A 19,174-nucleotide genomic window follows, 5' to 3' on the forward strand; every position below is an offset into this window, starting at 1 on the left:
TATCATTCTTATCTCCAACGACCGATGAATTTAAAAATTGAGAGGTTTATTGCAGCAATCACCTCACCGAAGGTTAACAGCTGCATCCTGATTGATTAGCTGACAATACATGAGGGCGAGGTGCCGTCGTATTCACCCCGGAGGAGAATTGATCATAGGCGACTGAAACAAAAAAGCGTCGGTCGCATGTACACGCGGTACCATCACAATAAATACGAAATATTTTCTTGGATTGCGTCAGTATGACTGAATTAGATACTCAGGTGCAGTTAGAAATTTCACCAAACGACAGTAGTATGACAATGAGTGCCCGATTCCAAATATGATGGTAGATATAGCGCGAGAAAGATTAAAATTTATAGTAAGCAAAACAATAGCAACCAAGTCAATCCAAGATATTTACTCAAAAACGTTCGGAATAAAAGATATTCCAAATTTTTGGCGTCTGGCGACATTCTCAGCAACTTTGCCTATTGACGTATGAATGGAAAAGCTACTATTGCTTGTGTATTTGAAAACAACTAGACTAGCTTAAAATAAAATTTGATGTGCTAATAATAACTATTTATTTATTCTTAGTTTCGTATTGTTTTAATGAAAGTTTAAATCTGTCCGGCGAATATATTTTTCTACACGATGGAGTTCGAAAACGTTTTGAATCGCCTTGGAAAATTCGGTTCTTTTCAAAAGAGAGTTTGTGTGATGCTGTTTTTTGCAGGAATTCCAAATGCATTTCCCAATATCATGTTCACTTATACACAATACCAACCAAAGTTTCATTGTGCTGTACCACCCGCCTTTGGCAACGTTTCAAAGGTATATTCTTGCTTACCTTAGGCTTGTTTAATAGGCGCAATTTAAAGAATTATTTTCCAGGTGCAGTTGCTAACGTGATTTTTAATTATTGTAGTCTGTATGAACTTGGGTATTACCTTCCCGGACTAGCCCGCGAAAAGAATCTTAAGTTAGTGTTTCAGTGCTAAGCAAAAAGACCAAAATTATGTGAAACTAAATTTCATTGTGTCACCTGATACAAGATAATGTAATAATGATCCAGAGTTTTTGCAGAATTCCACTGAATATGAGCAACTTCTCAACCTGACTGTACCATGGGAAAGTGATGGACTTGGTGGAATGAGGAGAAGTGAATGCGAAATGTTCGATATGGCTTCCTTCAATCAAACGAACTCCTCGTTATCCTGGGAACCCAAGAAGATACCGTGTACCAATGGTTGGGAATACGAAAACATGGATACGGTTACATCAGAGGTACCTATTTTGTGAATAATGTAATAAGTAGCATAATTACTATGTCATGAAACTTGGATTTCTAAAAGGTAACCACAATTTTTCATTTGTTGCATTCTTCAAATTGAAGTGGTCAGTGGACGTCACTATGGCTGTGTAATACCTATTTGTAAGTTTATGTGAGCATCGACATAATATTCCAATTTATCTAAGGAGGCATGACAAAGAAAATTGCTTTCACTATCATTACAAAATGTTCACATGGGTTTATAATCACACGATTGGTTGTCAAATGCTTTGTTACATCTTATTCCGTTTTTCTTAGTATATAATAAAAAGTTATTATTTTCATGATAATTCGAACGACTTGCTTTCAGTCATAGCATTTAAACAATTAATTTATGATCAGACGGGAGAAGTACATGACTTTGTAACATTGAATATCACACTGATTTGATCTAGATTTTTCATTTTGTGAAATTAGACATCATCGTCCATATTCACAGTACTTCTTAATTGACGGGCGTTCAACGTCGCAATCAAATGCCGTCTATTTACCTTTTTAACAGTTCGATTTGGTGTGCAAAGGGTCGTGGAAGCCTCCATTTGTTATAACACTTTACATGATAGGGATGGCACTGGCAGCATTTTCTGGAATATTGTCGGATAAGTATGGAAACGCTCCCATTATTTAGCGGCTATTCCACTTTCGTGTGATTTGGATAGGTTGAAAGATTTTTTTTTCTAAAACCATGATGTCATTTTATGATTCAATTGATAAGTATAAGTAGTAGTTTGATCGTTACAAAATATGATATAGAACTAATTCCAATTGCATTTTACGATAAATATCATTCAAAGATTGATTTTCAGATTCGCGATATTTCGTCAAATCAGCTGGCTTCGAATAATATATAAATGACAGATGATCAGTCACATATACAACTACACATTTTATGAAACTCTACAAAATTTACACAGCCATGCAGCCTATTCTGTAGATATCGTGGTTCAGGTTCAAACTAGTGCGGTGATTGCTTAGCTATTCGTGGTATTACTCGTCAATCTCTTATGAGCAAATAAACAGAAAAGTTGAATATACTTATTATTTATTTTTATATTTAGATTTGGTAGACGACCTGTATTCCTGTTCTTCACGTTTGGGCAATTTTTGATGACCGGTGTGACAGGATTTTCTTGGAATTTCGAATCATATGCAATTTCCACTCTTGTCGTTGGATTCTTCGGATTAGTTAATTACGTCGTTTCCTATGTTTTTGGTAATAAATCATTACCCTGTTTTCACTGTTTGTTTCCTCCTTTGTACGTATGATATGTAAGCCCCCATTGAAAACAACAGAAAAATTATGACGTATGTGTCATTGATAAATTGACGTATGTGTCATTGATAAAAGGCATGTAAATCTCGAATTATGTATTACCCTCTAGGATTGTGATTCAAAGAAGGTGCATACGAAATAAGCACGAGCACAATAAACAGGTACTATGTTGTGTACTGTGCTTAACAACATTCGAACTGTCTCCTTAGCTTTTATTTTTGTTGTATAATGCAAATATATAATTTATTTACCCAGCCACGGAAATGATGGGAGTGAAAAGACAACTGATGGTTGGAATGTTGTGTTGTATCGCTTACAGCGTTGGATACACCATGAGTCCTATCTTGGGATATTTTTTTCCGAGCTGGAGATGGTATTTGAGGTCCAACGCAATTCTCGGTCTATTTTATCTTCCGCTTCTCTGGTTTGTAATATTTTTATTACATTGTAGTCGATATATATATATATATATATATGTATAAAGTGAGAGTACAATACAACCTATCACAGTCGGTTTATATATTGGTGTTTTGAAATCCACTGACAAACTGTAAACTAAAATGTAATTCTTAAACTGACTGTTATCAGGACAGTTCATTTGAAGATTGTATCAATATTGAAAACATTAAAAATATTCAATTGCTTCAGGTTTTTCCCAGAATCTCTTCGTTGGTTAATGGTGAGTGGAAGAGAAAAAGAAGCAAAACAACTGCTGAAATATATAGCAGATACGAATGGAAAGTCTATTGACGTTGACGATATTTACAACAAGTTCCACATTGCTTTAGTAAGTGTCGAATTTTTTGTTCGTCACTTTGTTTTGGAAATTATACTGGAATATAAAGAGAAGATTCGTTCAATTTGATTTATTTTTTGTATGTTTCACATACTTGTAGGAGGAAGCGAAGAGATCAAAAGGGGCATTAATGGCGAAGAAACATATTGACATGAAAAAAGAGTCGAATTATCTACATTTACTTAAAAACCCGACGATGAGATTGAGATGTGCTGTGCTGTGTCTATCTTGGTTCGTGAATCATAGTACATTTACCGTTTGCAATATGATAACTGTATACACCTAGCAAAGTGTATTATTATTATTTCATTTTTTAAATCACTTGCTCACTATGCATGGTACAAAGTCCCAAACACCAATAACAGTATTGAGCAAATTGAGATTGTTTGTTCATTTTTGCTAACACTAATTTGTTTTTGCCGTTTTGGATGGCTTTATCATCACGATGTCATATCATTCACAGGTTTGTCACGAGTTTAGTCTATTTCGCCATTTCACTCAACCCTTCTCAATTGAGTGGAGATCGGCTGATGAACATATTCCTATCCGGAATTGTCGAACTTCCTTCATTTGTAGTTTCGTTTATACTGCCTGACAAAATAGGTCGAATTAGAACATTGTTCTTCTTTCTCGTCACAAGTGGATCTTGTTGTGTAATTTCTCCTTTTCTCAGAGCAGGTAAGGATAATATATAGTCATAAGCGGGGTCAGGTACCTTCCCAAAATAAAAACTGACCACGTATCATCGAAGAGTGTTACTATTCAATTAATTTGATTAGGTTCCTTAACTATTGTGTTTAGTCTGGGAATAAAAAATCTAAGTCAAGTCGTGTATTTTGCTTAATTTCTGATTCGGAACAAGCTAACATTTAAACAGGTAGAACAAGCGTATCATTTATTTTTAATAATTACTGCTATGTTCTAATATCTCATCCCATCACCTATGATTGTTTACTACTGCACACCGGTGTTGATGAAGATTGTGGGCAGCCCATTTTATGCCAATGCGGAGTAAAACGATGTGTAGGAACAAGATGTTCGGCAATTGCGTTATGGCGCCAACTAATAATTTACGTCGTTTTATTCAACTGTTTATTTGCAACCTTGATCATATATTATCATTTTCGTTTATTCTAGATTATCCAATTGTTACAACAGTCTTGGTATTGACCGGAAAGTGTGCAATTACTGGGGTATTCAATGTGGTCTATCTCTTAGCTTCTGAAATATCTCCAACTTTGGTTCGTACAACTTCTTTAGGAGTAGCATCTGTATGCGCTCGGATTGGTGGAATAACAATGCCTTATTTGATGTTTGTGGGTAAGGTACACATGAATATATCAAATTTGCAGAAAATTCTGTATAATGCATATTTTTATGTTATGGATAGAATGAGTTCTGTTCCATATACAATTTCAAGTCGAACAATACTGGCAACATTCTTTATTGACAACACAAATCTGAGAGCACAAAAAATTCATCAGTAATGGCTCGAAACAAATATTCGTTTACACTTCCAACAATCTAATTTTTATTTAGGAGAAAATGATCAAATTCGTTACGTTCCGTTCGTTGTCATGGGATCATTAGCCTTGGTAACTGCAGTTTTCAACATACTCTTCATGCCTGAAACAGCGGGAGTTCCCATGCCTAATACAATAAATGAAGCAGTGGAGAACAAAAGGTAAAACATTCAAGCAACCTTACTGTAATTCAGGGGTTCTCAAACTTTTGGTGTTGCGGAGCCCTTGAAAAGTTGACTATCATTCACGGAGCCCCAAAATAAATGTTAAAATTGTTACTTTCCGATTAATATTCCTGAGTAAGTTAAAAGTACTTTACCTAACTTAAATGCTAAACCTTTTTAATAGGGTTAATACAAGTCATATATAAATGTCAATTTCAAAAATAAATTAAATATACTAAAGCTGTAAATTTGACACTTGACAAACATATTAATAAATTGGGGGGTCGAATCTTTTCCTTTTTGACATTTTCGGAAGACTTGAAAGGCCACTAATAATGTGCGCGATTGCATTTTGTCACAATCGCCGATTGTTTTCGTCAGCATGGCGTGTTTTTAAACATCTTTACGTCGGTGTTTATTCTCCCTAAATCAAAAATTTCCTTCGGCATATATATACATGTATTGTTCTACAATGACGACGATAATTGCTTATTTGTTCTCGTGGGGAATTATGAGTTCAATGTGAAAAACATGTTACCGTATTATAGTCATCTGCGACGAAATGCTAAAAATAATAATTATTAAAGAAGTAAATCCGCAGCTCAAATTTCTTGATTGAAAAACGGCATTCTAAAATATTAAAACTTGAAATGGAAAATCACACAATAAGTTTGGTTTCAGCAGACTCACGTCAGATTAAAAACGCTTTCATAGGCATTGTAAATCACAAAATTTGATGTTTTGTTAGTTTTTTTTGGTTATTTATCGTAGTAACTGCGAAATTGAAACACAGTCAATTGTACGCATGGTGTACCTTTTTTCATTCTGAAACTACCAACGGAGCCGCATGCAATAAAATAAATTTCAATCATTCGTATTTTGCCCAGATCTTGTGATTTTTCAAACGGCGATCTTATCTTGCCTAAAAATAATCTCGAGTGCGAAAGAACACATCAAGTTTGACAAATCGCAAAAATACGACTCCAATTTATTCATAGTTGGCAGTTTATCACGTATTTTATGTTATTTTAGAATAGTACTCTTTCCTTTTAGGAATCCTAATAGTAATTTCGAATGAAACGTGAGTAAAGAAGCAGAATTAAATTATTACGACAAGACACTTTAAATACTCGCATCGGTCATGCAATGAATATTTTACGCAACAGAAATCTCGTTATCCGTTTTTTTTCAATTGCTAAATGATGTTGCGCGGAAATTTCGGATTTCAATTTTGAACCCTTTCAAGAAACCTGACTGCGCTCCAGCTCATAAATAACGTCATTTTTAATTCCGCATCTTTACCATATTTCAAGGCTATATTATTGTCAAATTTTATAAAAGCTGTTCTTGCTTCTTTGAACAGTTACAAAATTAGCCAGTATTTTGAAAAGTAATCGAATAGCCCGCGGAGCCCTTGGGTTCCTCTCGCGGAGCCCTGGGGCTCCGTACGGAGCACTTTGAGAACCTATGCTGTAATTGATCAACTTTGATACGACATGGATATTTCGTTGCCAGTGGGTGCTATGCTCTTAAGGCATGTTTAATTCGTTGCTTAGTGCGATGTGCGTGGCTATTCAAATGACGATTGGGAGTCATATATCCATCCCCACTTCTAACTATAGGATTTGGATTTTGAGGTTATTCTGTGTATATCTATCTACCTGTAGTCGTGATCTGAAACAGAGAGCCAAATGCAGCTTACTTTTTACTTTAGTTATAGCTTAATTGACTATAACTACACAGCAGGGGTGGCCAACACATCGATCGCGATCGACTAGCAGTATTATTTCAAGTGAAAACAGGTCTGAAAGAAATTGTAAAAACTCCACCCACGAAACCTATTCTATAAAAGGAGGGATTTATATTTTATATGCGCAAACGCGCGAGGACCTTTAAAGTCGGACAACCGAGAGTAAATTGTATTATTCTCTCTTAAATATTAGGGGAGGCCCTACGCCAACCAAAACCAAACGATACTATGAAAAATTTCACACTATTGCAACGCAGAATACAACGAATCCTATCATGAAGTTGCCCACGTTTTATTGGCTAGTCATTATTAAAAATGTGGGTTCACTCATAGAATCTAGGGTAAACTAGGTTCCTGTCTAAGCAGAGAGATCATTAGTATAACTTTCCAATCCTACAATCTTTTTTGTGTTTGATACACATTTATTTTTGTGTGTGACTTTATTATCGATCAGTCGATCGCAACATATTATGAAAAATTTAGGCGACTTTGGCCGAGGGCAGATTGGCCATCCCTTTTATACAGAATATCCCCGACGGGAGTTGAATGCACTTCGTTACCATCTAGCATTTGTTAACTCCAACTGAGGCTCAAGTGATCATAGCAACACATCACGCACGAGTTTAAATTAATAACCTATAGTAAAAATGGTTTTAAAATTAAAATACGTCTGATAGTCTGACACATAGGGACATAATACTAACGTACGACGACATATTTTGAGGTTGAATCGCTTGCTGCGCTTTGAATGACCTGTTTGTAAATTTTGCACATGTATATCCTTTCCTAATGCGTATGGTAATCACCATGAGATGTGATTACAGATATATATATATATATGATCGTAGACAATCATTCGAAAGACCAATTCGTTAAACTAAAGTATCACACTTCGTGCGAGTTTCTAATATATGAATATAAACTGTTTTATCACAGGATATTCGGAATAAATATATGCAGGAAGTTTGAAGACACGGAACCCGAAGAGGAGGAAAAATTGCAACTAGCTTGAAATATATACATTTATTTATATGAAAATCACTCCGATGAGATTAGGACCAAATATAAACGGTTAAGAAAATCAGATAATCAGACTTTTGCGGTTGATTTTGACGTCGATTTCCAAATTTAGTCATTTCTTTTCATATGGTCTCTCAACTGATTTAATATTTATTTAACAGGATCGAAAATACTCATTAACGGTAATGTAATTGTTTAATTTTACTGAATGATATATAGTTGTGAAGGGTATTTGTAATTTAAAGGATAATCATGACAGCGACAGCGGTTATCGTGATGGCAACATCTCAACGTGTCGTCCATCTTGGTAATTGCTTCCAATTTTCAATGACGAATTTGAGAATGATTGATGAGTCATTTAACGATCAAACGTAACAGCCGTATTTAAATTTTAGTATCTCATTAACAAATACTTTCCACATTATTCATTATAAATTTTTGAAATTGTAATTATTATGAACATCGTAAACTTATTACAATATTAATCATATGTCTCAGTCGCTACTTTGCGGTAGAACTGTATTGGATAATTAGTAAAAGATCAATGCATTTTCTCATGATTGCTAAAGATCAGGAATTTTGTATAAAGACAGAAATTGTGTAAAAACGTTTTAAATACAGCATTACTACATCTGGTATGTGTGTAGAATTTCAACTAACTATCATTACTTCTCATATATATCTTTCTTAAATTTTATTCTGTAATACCTTTTCACAAAGGCTGTCTTTGACATAATAGAACAATTTGTTTTTGTAATTCATTCTTTATTGGTACGTGGTGATATTTACTAAAAGAGGTTTGTAATACATTGCACGAGATAGAAAATGTGTGTTTCCTAATAAATCAATATAAAATCGTATGTTTCATCATCTGTAATAGGAATAAGTAAGACCTGGCAATAGGATAGTGAGTTTAAAAAAATATTGACGGATTGTATATCAGAGAATGGTGGAATATAACTATTTTACAGTCGAATCCCCAGTATTTTGATGTCTTGTGGATCTGTCATTTCGGTTGGTGTTATTTTAAACTCCTGTCCGTGCAATACGTAGGTGTTTTCACAAATTCTAAGAGAAGTACACACAACAACTTTCCGATGATAGAAGCTTTCTGTCGGTGTGTATTCACTACAATGCTATGTGCTAGAAATTTTTGAAATATACATTTAGTCGATTACTTTTAACAATAGTAGAAACAAACAGATGTACGTACCACGGATGCTGAAAGAATTTGAGATCATTGTTAAAATGAAGATGTAAACCATCATTTAGATATTTTCCTTTTGATTCTTGTAAATCTCATATAAATTGTATAGTAAAGTAATGTATCGATGACTTAACAGACTTTTAGGCAGGATTTCATTCGACAATTTGATGACTCTGAAGTTTGTACCCACTCGTCATGTACTACCTCATTTCGTTACATTACAAAGTTCGTATATATATTATATAATATCGATGCGAAATAGAATGTTTCATGTTATATTAGAAAATATAATATATATTTAAACTTTACGAACAAAATGCAAAACAAATATAGAAAAAAAAATTAAACAAAACATTTGGAACAGTAACACCAACTAAGCTCAGAGCAGTTATAATACTGAATAAAAAATATACTCAAGTGGTTTTTAAAAACGCAAAAGCATTCAAAAATCTTCAGAAAAATTAACACGTTTTGTTTTTTGCGATGATCCGGAGCTAGCTCTTGAATTTGAAGCTGTATCCTCGTTCTCATGTTGATCTTCCAGATCTAGTGCAGAATGCTTGGGTGGTTTTGACAGAGTACCTGTTGATGGAGTCTTGCCAGTGAAAGTATGAATAACTCTCCTGCGCTCAATCAACTTATTAGCAACTCGTGAAAGTGCACCAACTTCTTTTGACATTCCTATCTTTTTCTGAAAATAATCGGGAATCGTCACTTGGATAGGTTCATCTAACTCTGAGCAAGGCAATGTACTGTAAACAATCGCAGATTTGTCAATCCATTTAATATTTGCGTTTATATCTGATTGTTTATGTCTTTGTTTCGGTTTATAATTTATTCGGCCGAGTACTTTACTTGTTATTCCTTCCTTTTCGATTCTATCATACATACATCCGACTTCGTCAATTTTCTTGAAAGTATTTGTAATAGAAAATGGTCTATCCTCCATCCAAAATGTTATACTGTCTCGCCTTTCTTGTCGACTCAGTCTTTTACCTGGTTTTGCAGCTTTCACCAAGTCTTCACTCAGAGATGAAAACCTTCGCTTGATTTCATCTTCTTCCGGTGGTGGTTCATTTTTACTTTTTAATTTGTTGAAAATACCTGCCGTTTTCCCAACAAACCCAACAGCATGTCTGACCTGTTTCCACTGGACATGGTAACCACCTTTGACTGTGTACAATGTGGTCGGCGAAGCAATCCTTCTGACGTCATTTGGCATCGCGACAGGAAGTTTTGAGTCTTTTATAGGAAATTCAAGATGCCAGTTGTTCTTCTGTCCGAAGGTTCCAATGTACCGACCAGATAATGTCCACAGACGCACACAGCAATCTGCCGCTCCTGATGCTATCAGATTTGCGTCGGTGATAAATGCTATTGACATGATGGCTTTACAGTGACCTCTGAAGGACGTTTGCAATTTTGGTAGAAAATCTGCTGGAACGTACGAATGCTGTTCTCTGTATGCTTCTGCCTGTTTGCTGTCCACGCCTTCGAATAAATTTGTAAAGCCTCCGACTTTCATGCGTTTACGTCTTTCTACAACGTCCTGGCCATTGCAGTAATTATCAATTTTCCACACTCGAATATATCCGCGACTGTCTCCTGTAACTAAAATCTTATTCTCCTCATCAGTCTCCATTTCCAAAATCATTTCTCCACTGTGTTTAACAGCATTAAAATAACCAAGAATTCCTCCGCGCTGGTGAACTGACCAAGCCACAACATAACATGTGGTGGCTGCAAACAGAACTGCAACATTATTTGTGCTCCGGCGAGTTTGAAGAAAAATAATTTTATTTACAGCCTTATCAGAGGGATACTTTCTTAGAGAACCATAATCTTTACTATCTTCGCTATTTCTGAGTTCTGTTTTGTCTTCACGTCTCTCTTGTTTTGCAGCTACAACCCACGGTAAGTGAACAGGTAAATGAACGAAATTGTTTTGTGCAGCGTTCTGAGTAGAGGACGAAACTCTCCCTGGAAGAGTCAGTTTAGCATTCGAACCTATTCCGTGTTTTATTTCCTGAATCGGTAATATGCTAACATGCATATTAAACTTCAATAGAACACATTCTACATCCAAAGACCAAATGTAAATCTCACCATCATAAGACGAAGTTCCCAAAATATTTTCCTGTCGATGATAATCCATGCTTAAAACATCATCTTTGTGTTTCATTCTCATTCGCCTAAAACTTTCATCTGTATATGAATCATGATGAACTGTGACATTCTTATTCCAGCCCGATGATATTATGCGGTTTTTCGCATGCAAAACAGAAGACACTTCTAAAGTGTCGGATGCTCTTAGAGTTCGCAGTCGGGCACCGTTATTAAAATTCCACAAACTTATAGATCCGTTGCGAGATCCAGTGATCAACCGTCGTTTTGTCGGATCGAATGCCATAGCAGTGATCTCAACTCCAAAGTCTGTACAAAATTGCATGGTTTTTGTTCCGGTCTTCAAATCCCAAATAGAAACCATTGAGTCTTCACTCCCTGTAACAAGTTGTTTGAATAACGCATTATACAGAACTTTTGTAATAGGTTTCGTGTGACTGGTGGGGTCTCCACGTTTTTTTATGGTATTAGAGGAAGAAGAGCTTGCAGTAAAAACTCCAATTGCATTAGTACCAAGAATCAATTCCATTCTTCTTTCATTGTAAAGAAGGGCAGTAACGTCCAATCGGCCCAAGTTTACACGATGACCATGGATCGATTGCTTGCACGCATAATCTTGTGAATCCCATATCCTTATATTTTTATCTTTACTCACGCTAATAATGTTATGATCTGACATTCTGATATAAACTTTTTGCACCGGCATTACATGACCTTTCAAAATCATAGTTGACGAATTCGTGACGTACGGATTCCAAACCCGAACGTTGAAGTCACTGCTGCCTGATACTATGACATTCCATTCCGGATCGTATGCAACACACGATACTCCATTGTGGACGCTGAAGTATGATTTTCTGTGCATTTCTACCTTTTTCAATGCATTTCCAGTAAGTTTTTCTGTAATTTCTGCAAATACCATGGAGTTTCGTTGCGACCTGCAGCATGTCACCAAAAACTCCTGCCTCTTCGCATTAACATAGTAATGTAGTTCACTAATCCAATCAGGGTGAACATTCAGAAATCTTCCTACTCGCAAATTATGGATGTGGCCTTTTACAAGGCTTGAAAGTGATATTTTATTGTCGAGACAACTTGGAGAGGTAGAAGAAAATAGTGCAAGACTGGGGTTGTCGTAAAATCTCAACACATATACACTTCCACTTGAGTCGCCCCACAGCAAAATACTCCTGCGAACATTGGAATAATCGAAATGATAACTAAGCGCCAGTGCACAGCAATCCATATCTTTAATCTGGAATTTTTTCTGGAACATATTTGTTGTCATAGAGTAAAACGATATTTCGTAATCGGTTGAAGCAACCGCAATGGTATTGCAATTCGGCATGCATACTAAATCCGTGAACCAAACTGCCCTGGGATTGTGTCTCATGCCGTCCAGGAGTGTGCTTTTCTGCAAATTCCACTCAAGGTTCCAGAGATTTAAAACACCTTCTTTTGAAAGTGTTATATAGCGACTTGATGAATCTTCTAGCTCTACCTTACCATTGTTCCGAATAGTGTACGACTGAAGCAGCTCAATTCTACATATAGATTCTAGATGGTTGCTAGACTTACTCCGCATCGGTTGTGGGAAAGGAAGATCGCTGTTGAACATAACCATGTTCTCCTTTTCTTGATATTCCAGTAACATGTACGAAAGATATTCGTCCCAATCAACTGTTCCATCACAATTTGTGTCAACTTTCATAAAAATCATATCCAGTTCTGTATCATTGATGTGATATCCCATTGTCTTTTTCATTGCAACTCGAAACTGCTCCATGTCTAGCCCTGTCTCTCCACTAGAATCGTTGAAAATCGTTTCCAAATTGCGCAAATCGTCGTACTTCATATCATCATCTAACCTGGCTGGTCCACTGAACGCTGTTGCTTTCGTGGCCGCATTCTGGAGTTTACGTTTGGTCCACTTCTCGTCAGATGGAAGTGAATGTTTTCCTCCAGAACCATCATGCCCGTTTTCACTCATTTTTCTGATATGCTTTCCCAACTTGCACGTACATAAAATGTCAACATGAAAATTCAAATGTGCATTTTCAAATAACTGTATTATGACGTCACAAATTAAAATATTGCCAGATCGCCAGATATGATTAGTTTATTGATCAAATTAGTAATGTATTTTTGGTACAATAAGAATGAATTGTGCTACGGGTACAGCATTGATAGGAACGCAAACGTTGCTAAATTTAGCCCTAATTTATAATCCACAAGGACATAAGTCGCAAGACTATTCAAAGAAAGCACAACGTTACACGCAATTATAGATTACAAAAAGTGTTGGCTATAAATCCGCATATAACTGCATCTGCAAGGGTCTGTGAGTATTTGCTACGTTGTTATGGGCGAAACAAGACGACCTGGCGCTTGTGCAGATATTGGCAAAGGGATTCTTTGTTCCTAAAGATGTGAGCGACCGCCATTCTGGGCACGCTCTATTATGTTGGTGAATGGAGAATAAATCGGAGTTAATGCCTGCTTCCGAGTGGCTCGCGCGGTATTACCGGTATTCGGTACTTCTTTGTATTTCAATCTGTTTCCCTGCCTTTTCTGAGAAGCTAAAAGAAGCAGTTTTCATGACCTCAATATTTGACAGCACCTACTTGTACGAGCAAGATTTTTCACAGATGAACCATGTCAAATCCCCCGTGAGATCACTAATTTTTGACAGTCGTATATGAAAAATTCGCTTCGCATTGCTGCATCGTCCATCGCACCGAATATTGACAAACTTGTTGGATGAAAGCGGTGCCATACTTCACATTGAAATATCTATGTGTGGTAAAAACTTTGGACTGTAGTGTATCTTCGTATTTTCATTGTTCTTGTAATTTTGGTGTGATGGTTTTGTTTGTTTTATTATTAACCCGTAGTCGGTGTAGTGAAAACTAGAACATAACTACTATGTCAAATGGTCCGCGCAACCATTCGTCAATTACATGTGGCACTTCGGCCATAAAGGTTTGACAACCCTTGCCTAGATTTTTGCCCTCATACTGTTGTCGCGCTGCTATGTTCGTTACAATTCTACATTAAGGTATTCGAAGTTTGTTCAACGACTGTAAAACATTTCAAGTTTATTTATTATTGATGTTGTATGTATATATATATATATATATATATGTAAACTTGGCCTACCCGAAAGTTTATGTTTTTAATTTTTTGCAGCCTGAATGTAGCATGTCAATCATGTCCGTGCAATGTGAAAAAAGGTGGTGAGCTCATCGGCATTTCTAGACGTAACAATGATACACATAATTTTTGTCGACAACCTTAAAGTTCTCCTCACTCAGTACCTAATTTATTACAGTGGCTTTCAACCTCGTCAGTGCTATAAACCCTTGTGGTTGTGATTTTCCTGAAAATCCCTATATAAACTAAACAGTACTGTTGCGTACAAGTGGTCTGGTCTAGAGAGTTAGCTTGTCGAGTATCCTCAGCAGACATGTCGGACTCCGGTTCGTTCGAGAAAATTTGTGTATTATGTTTTAATATACTCATTCCTTGGAACTTCAGTGCTTCAAGCAATGAAATTTCTCACATTCCTGTTGTTGGGCATGAAGAAGACCTATGAATGAATTAGAATTGGATACGGAATTTTGTAATTATGTTGTTCTTATTGGTATTTTTCATCTTATAGTTATGAAAAATCGCTTTCTCATTAACCACTGAAAATTTCATTGGTTGAAGATTGTATTTATCGCCAGATGGCTATTGATTTATTTCAAAAGTTTCCCTGCATGGGCTCTATTGATTTCGTTTTTTGTGTGCGATGACGTCATCGAAATTAAAAATTGTGCGCCTTGTGGCGGTCTAGTCCAGTGGTTCCCAAACTTTATTGTACCATCGCCCCCCTACAGTAATTTATACAACTTCATCGCCCCCCCGGCACTACAAAAAAATGTAAAGTCAGAAACGAATATATTACAGACCAAACAAATAAGAAGACAAATCATATTTATAGTGTTTTTTAATGAGATGGATGAGCTTGGTGGTCTTCAGTGAGTTTTTTAATATTTGGTGACATTTTCGTCGGGCACAATCTCAATTCACCCCTGATAGAAAAGCGATTTTGTTGTTTTGATAGCTGAAAACCCCTTTTCTACCATATAAGAGGTCGACTCCTCATCATGTACCACGGCCTCCAGTCCATAGAATTATTCAGCCAATTATTTGTTTCAGATTCATGGACTTGATAGTGGAGGAAGCCGTAACAGACCACCGGCTACGCCGTTTTGTCTCTATAATTTAGTGAACGGTCGCGGACCGGATTATTCTACTCCGCCGGCCGGATCTGGCCCGCGGCCGTGGGTTGTCGACCTCTGGGCTACGTGAATTACATTACAGCGGGGAGGAGTCCAGCAATTCTTTCGCGTGTGATTATCGCCGACGGGATTGAAACTTGCGCAGAGTACAGTAAATATCGAATGTACGCAGAGTACAGTAATCAAGTGCATGATACGCCAGGCCCCGAACAAAAACAAGTTTTGGGAAATCGCTCCCTTCCGTATCGTTTTCGCCCACATTGGGGGGCGATATCGCCCACTTTGGGAATCACTGGTGTGGTCTATTGTTAAAGATTGCATACCCCTACTACTTCGTCTTGGCCTTCGTATTCATATATTTGATCATTGCTCTCTTGTTTCTACAACGATATGCAACGCTATACACACTACTTCCAATTACTAACAATAAAGAGACGTTTTCAATAATTTCTTGCTTTATATCAACACACAAATATGACGCAAACAATCCAGATATCTGAAATTCAGCATTCGGTTACATAACTCAATTTTTGTATTCTTTCGCAAAATATACAAAGATTATGCTGGGGTGTATCATATAAAATATGCAAGTATATGTTTTGAATACAAATTTCCGAAACCAGTGAGCTTCGCCTTCTATTTTCGATATTCTATTCTGGTGTGACAGTTTGTAATTTCCTATCAAACGTCAAGAAAAATGTAGATTCCGTGACAAACGATATCCCATTAGGCCATTACTAATCGTCTAGTGTTAGCGAGCGAATATAACACACGAGACGAAAAAACACAAATCGAAAATGATTTTAATCCGCGTATTCATAAAAAAAAATTAACTATAGACGCGCAATATTACGCCAAAAAGCAACAAATCATTTCTACTTCATTTGACCACTGGTAAAAGGCGTCGTGGAGGCATATTTGAGATAGGGTCCATATCCGGTATAATCCCTTCAGACCGTTGCTAGCTTTTTTACCTTAATATTGAGGATGTGTGTATGACGTTTGAACGAAAAAAAAATCAATAAATAACATCGAGAGATAAAATGCAAAACGAGAAATATATTTATAGATAAAGTAATCATTATATAATAATATAATATTAATCACACGGCGAAATATATTAGTAAGTCTGAGTAAGAGTCATCTTTTGCCGAATGGAGTTGATAAAAATACCAAATCAGATTAGTACGATTCATCATGGAAGATCTCGAAATCTGAAATCGTAATAGAGGAAAAAAGTTGCTTCGAAACAATCGTTAAGTAGAAATAGTAGTTTGAATAATTCTAATAATGTAATGTTGCCTGAATTATTGGAAATGTGGAGCCAAAGCGAGTTCAAGTTTCCCACGATCGGATGAATTTGTAATACAGTTAAAAGGCGATTTTAAACACAAGCAAACAATGTTCTCACAAGTTTAGGAAAAATGGGTACGTTTGTATTGGAATTTTGATAATTGGCAAAACGTAAAACATAATAATTACCAATCAATGAGAAAATACACGACTGCTACAAAATATAATTCAACTTGAGAATTTTACGGATATTCAAAAATAATAGATTATAAGCCTTCAAGGACTGAAACAGTCAACACAAATATAACCGGGCGTGTAGTCGACCGTTTGTTGTGTTAAACGTTTTATTTTTAAGTCGCTAGAATAAATAAGACAAAGCGAAATATGCTCTGCTGTGTATGTATGTACAGAATTTGTCAACTTGATAAATATGTATGTAAATTTCACTACACCTTCAACGCCTCGCACACTGCAAAAATGTTGTAAATGAGGGATTTCATTGTTATAAAAATAAATAAATAGCATGTAATATATGTACTCGTATTCTCGATGAGTTGCACTGAATAAATTTTTCATTATCATACTCTATAATTAGAAATTTGGATCTATTCATAAATTATGTGTAATCAAAAATAGCACATTTTTCGGTAACTCACTCACAAGAGTGTGCATTCGCATAGAGAACCATGTGAAACATACTCACAATGTAGGAAAAATAAGAAAAATGCACTGGCATTTTTACGATCTTACGGCGTTCGTTAACTATAAATGCTATCTGTAAATGCTTCATCAATGCGGTGCTACATCATTAGAAACTGACAGCACTTTAAAAGTACTTTAAGTCAACATTCCGTATAGTCATACAAAGTCATAAACTTGTAACAGCCAGAGATTTTTTCATTTTTCGCACAGTGATCATTTCGCCTCTCGAAAAATACATGGAAGACTTCGCATATTCATTGCTGAGAACAAAACAGCAGAGGCGCAATATATGTATTCTCTCTCCTAGTCACCTGTATTGTTTTACAAAAGTGCAACTTCACGTAATATTATGAAACACTGATTCTTTATAAATTCACAGCTGAGGTTTAAAATTTTTTATAGTGACGTCGTTCGTCGTGACAATTTGAAAATATGTTCATCTTTTCTTTGTTCGTTTTCAGTCGCGTGTATTAAAAAGTCGTGATAATGCAGTAGCTGTCCAATGCCGATAATACGACGTACAAAACCCAGAAAAATACAAAAATAAGGCTAGAAATAATTTTGTACTTTCGTGGGCCTCCCAGTTCAGCACCGATCTTTTTGGATCTGCGTCTGATCAACAGGATCGCGATTGCTAAAACAGCTAAAACTGAAAAACAAGTCACAGAAAATGCAAGATTTCCAGGCCTAACATGGAACTGCTTCTCATAATCAGTTGTGCCCATAATAGCCCAGTATACAGCGGCTATTGTCCATGCAACCCCGATTCCCAAAAAAACGTTAACGGCGTTTGATCCAGTAACGTTACCGATTGATGCATCGGCGTATTGATCTCCAACTGCCGCTACCTTGCTTGCAAAAGTGTCTGTAAGGCAAAAATAAATTTAGGTTTATTTAAATATGCTTAACGGTAACTTACAGACGGGAAACGAATATGAAAATAAGGATTCTTAAAACAATCAAGACGCAAAAGTTGATTATTACCATAGCAAGTTGAATAATGCATTGGTAGGCAAAATGATTTACAGCATGATTTTAATATATGAAATTTTGATGAAAACATTACAGATCCGGGTGTGAATTGTCAACACATATTTTTATATTCAAATGGCATAACGATATACAACATTTCTGAACACATAGGATATGACACGTGTACACATATTTTTAGTCAGTTTAGCGACAACGGTTTTGCTGACGTACGTACGCAAGGTCGCTTTCCCCGGATAAATAAATTTTGTTATATACGTAAAAACGTAACATTTTATGATGTATTTGTACACCAATATAAGATAACTGGATCTATCGGTACCTTGGTACACGATACACGTAGCGTCAAAACATTTAAAACAAGATCGAGCATGGACTGTAGGAAAGTCGAGATCGAACATTACAGTCGAAAACGGCCAAAGCTTGATATATCGAAAAACACCAAACAGTTCACCATTAATATTATATATATATTTTAAAAATAATACTATAAAAACACTTACCTGGGACACTAGTACCCATCGCTACCAGCGTGACAGCAGTAACTGCGTCGTTAAGGTTAATGGTGCAACCGAAATGTGACGCAACGTCACCGATGACTGCTGTCAAAAGTCCAATAACCAGTATGGAACAGGTGAAACACGCCCATCCTCCAAAATAGTCAGTTGGTGGCACAATAGCAAATAGAAGCTGAAACATAATTTTATTCGTAAAAATGTCGGTAATAATGA

At 36.1% G+C, this 19,174-nt stretch overlaps 4 protein-coding genes across 7 annotated transcripts in view; 2 read left to right on the forward strand and 2 right to left on the reverse strand.

The window, feature by feature from the left end:
* Positions 1 to 19,174, forward strand: part of LOC120326162 (MPN domain-containing protein-like) — a 135,831-nt gene that overhangs the window by 68,604 nt on the left and 48,053 nt on the right. The gene's annotated exons all lie outside the window — the stretch shown is intronic.
* LOC120326155 (organic cation/carnitine transporter 2-like) lies at positions 274 to 8,701 on the forward strand. 3 transcript variants are annotated; one of them, XR_013475149.1, is made up of 11 exons: positions 274 to 816; positions 1,069 to 1,269; positions 1,818 to 1,918; positions 2,374 to 2,528; positions 2,844 to 3,012; positions 3,237 to 3,375; positions 3,485 to 3,615; positions 3,848 to 4,062; positions 4,522 to 4,709; positions 4,924 to 5,068; positions 7,758 to 8,701. XR_013475149.1 is itself a non-coding variant. In XM_039392394.2 (11 exons), exons 1-11 carry the CDS (start codon positions 637 to 639, stop codon positions 7,831 to 7,833), a joined length of 1,695 nt encoding a protein of 564 aa, XP_039248328.2. In that variant the 5' UTR covers positions 281 to 636; the 3' UTR covers positions 7,834 to 8,701. The 3 variants fall into 3 exon arrangements, 2 of the variants coding, with proteins under 2 accessions (XP_039248328.2, XP_039248330.2); XM_039392394.2 differs by having other exon boundaries at positions 281 to 816; positions 4,522 to 4,704; XM_039392396.2 differs by lacking the exons at positions 274 to 816; positions 1,818 to 1,918 and having other exon boundaries at positions 1,095 to 1,269; positions 4,522 to 4,704.
* On the reverse strand, positions 9,491 to 13,162 carry LOC120326147 (WD repeat-containing protein on Y chromosome-like). The gene has a single exon (XM_039392385.2). The coding sequence runs from the start codon at positions 13,160 to 13,162 to the stop codon at positions 9,491 to 9,493; it is 3,672 nt and encodes a 1,223-aa protein (XP_039248319.2).
* LOC120326148 (sodium/calcium exchanger 3-like) overlaps positions 15,896 to 19,174 on the reverse strand; it is a 28,963-nt gene continuing 25,684 nt past the window's right edge. For both annotated transcript variants that reach the window (XM_039392386.2, XM_039392387.2), the window contains exons 9-10: positions 18,947 to 19,133; positions 15,896 to 18,318 (exon numbers count right to left, since the gene is read on the reverse strand). In XM_039392386.2, the coding sequence (XP_039248320.2) occupies positions 17,924 to 18,318; positions 18,947 to 19,133 (582 nt within the window). In that variant the 3' untranslated portion in view covers positions 15,896 to 17,923. The remainder of the gene's footprint in view (positions 18,319 to 18,946; positions 19,134 to 19,174) is intronic.

Source organism: Styela clava, chromosome 4 (assembly GCF_964204865.1).
Source record: "Styela clava chromosome 4, kaStyClav1.hap1.2, whole genome shotgun sequence".
Classification (NCBI taxonomy): domain Eukaryota; kingdom Metazoa; phylum Chordata; class Ascidiacea; order Stolidobranchia; family Styelidae; genus Styela; species Styela clava.

What these genes read in the sequence shown, in the direction of transcription:
- LOC120326147 (XM_039392385.2), bottom strand. Translation starts at nt 13,162, where the DNA reads ATGAGTGAAAACGGGCATGATGGTTCTGGAGGAAAACATTCACTTCCA.
- LOC120326155 (XM_039392394.2), top strand. Translation starts at nt 637, where the DNA reads ATGGAGTTCGAAAACGTTTTGAATCGCCTTGGAAAATTCGGTTCTTTT. An exon ending in CGTCGTTTCCTATGTTTTTG is followed by an intron (nt 2,529 to 2,843) that starts GTAATAAATCAT and finishes TTATTTACCCAG; the next exon opens with CCACGGAAATGATGGGAGTG. An exon ending in ACAAGTTCCACATTGCTTTA is followed by an intron (nt 3,376 to 3,484) that starts GTAAGTGTCGAA and finishes ACATACTTGTAG; the next exon opens with GAGGAAGCGAAGAGATCAAA.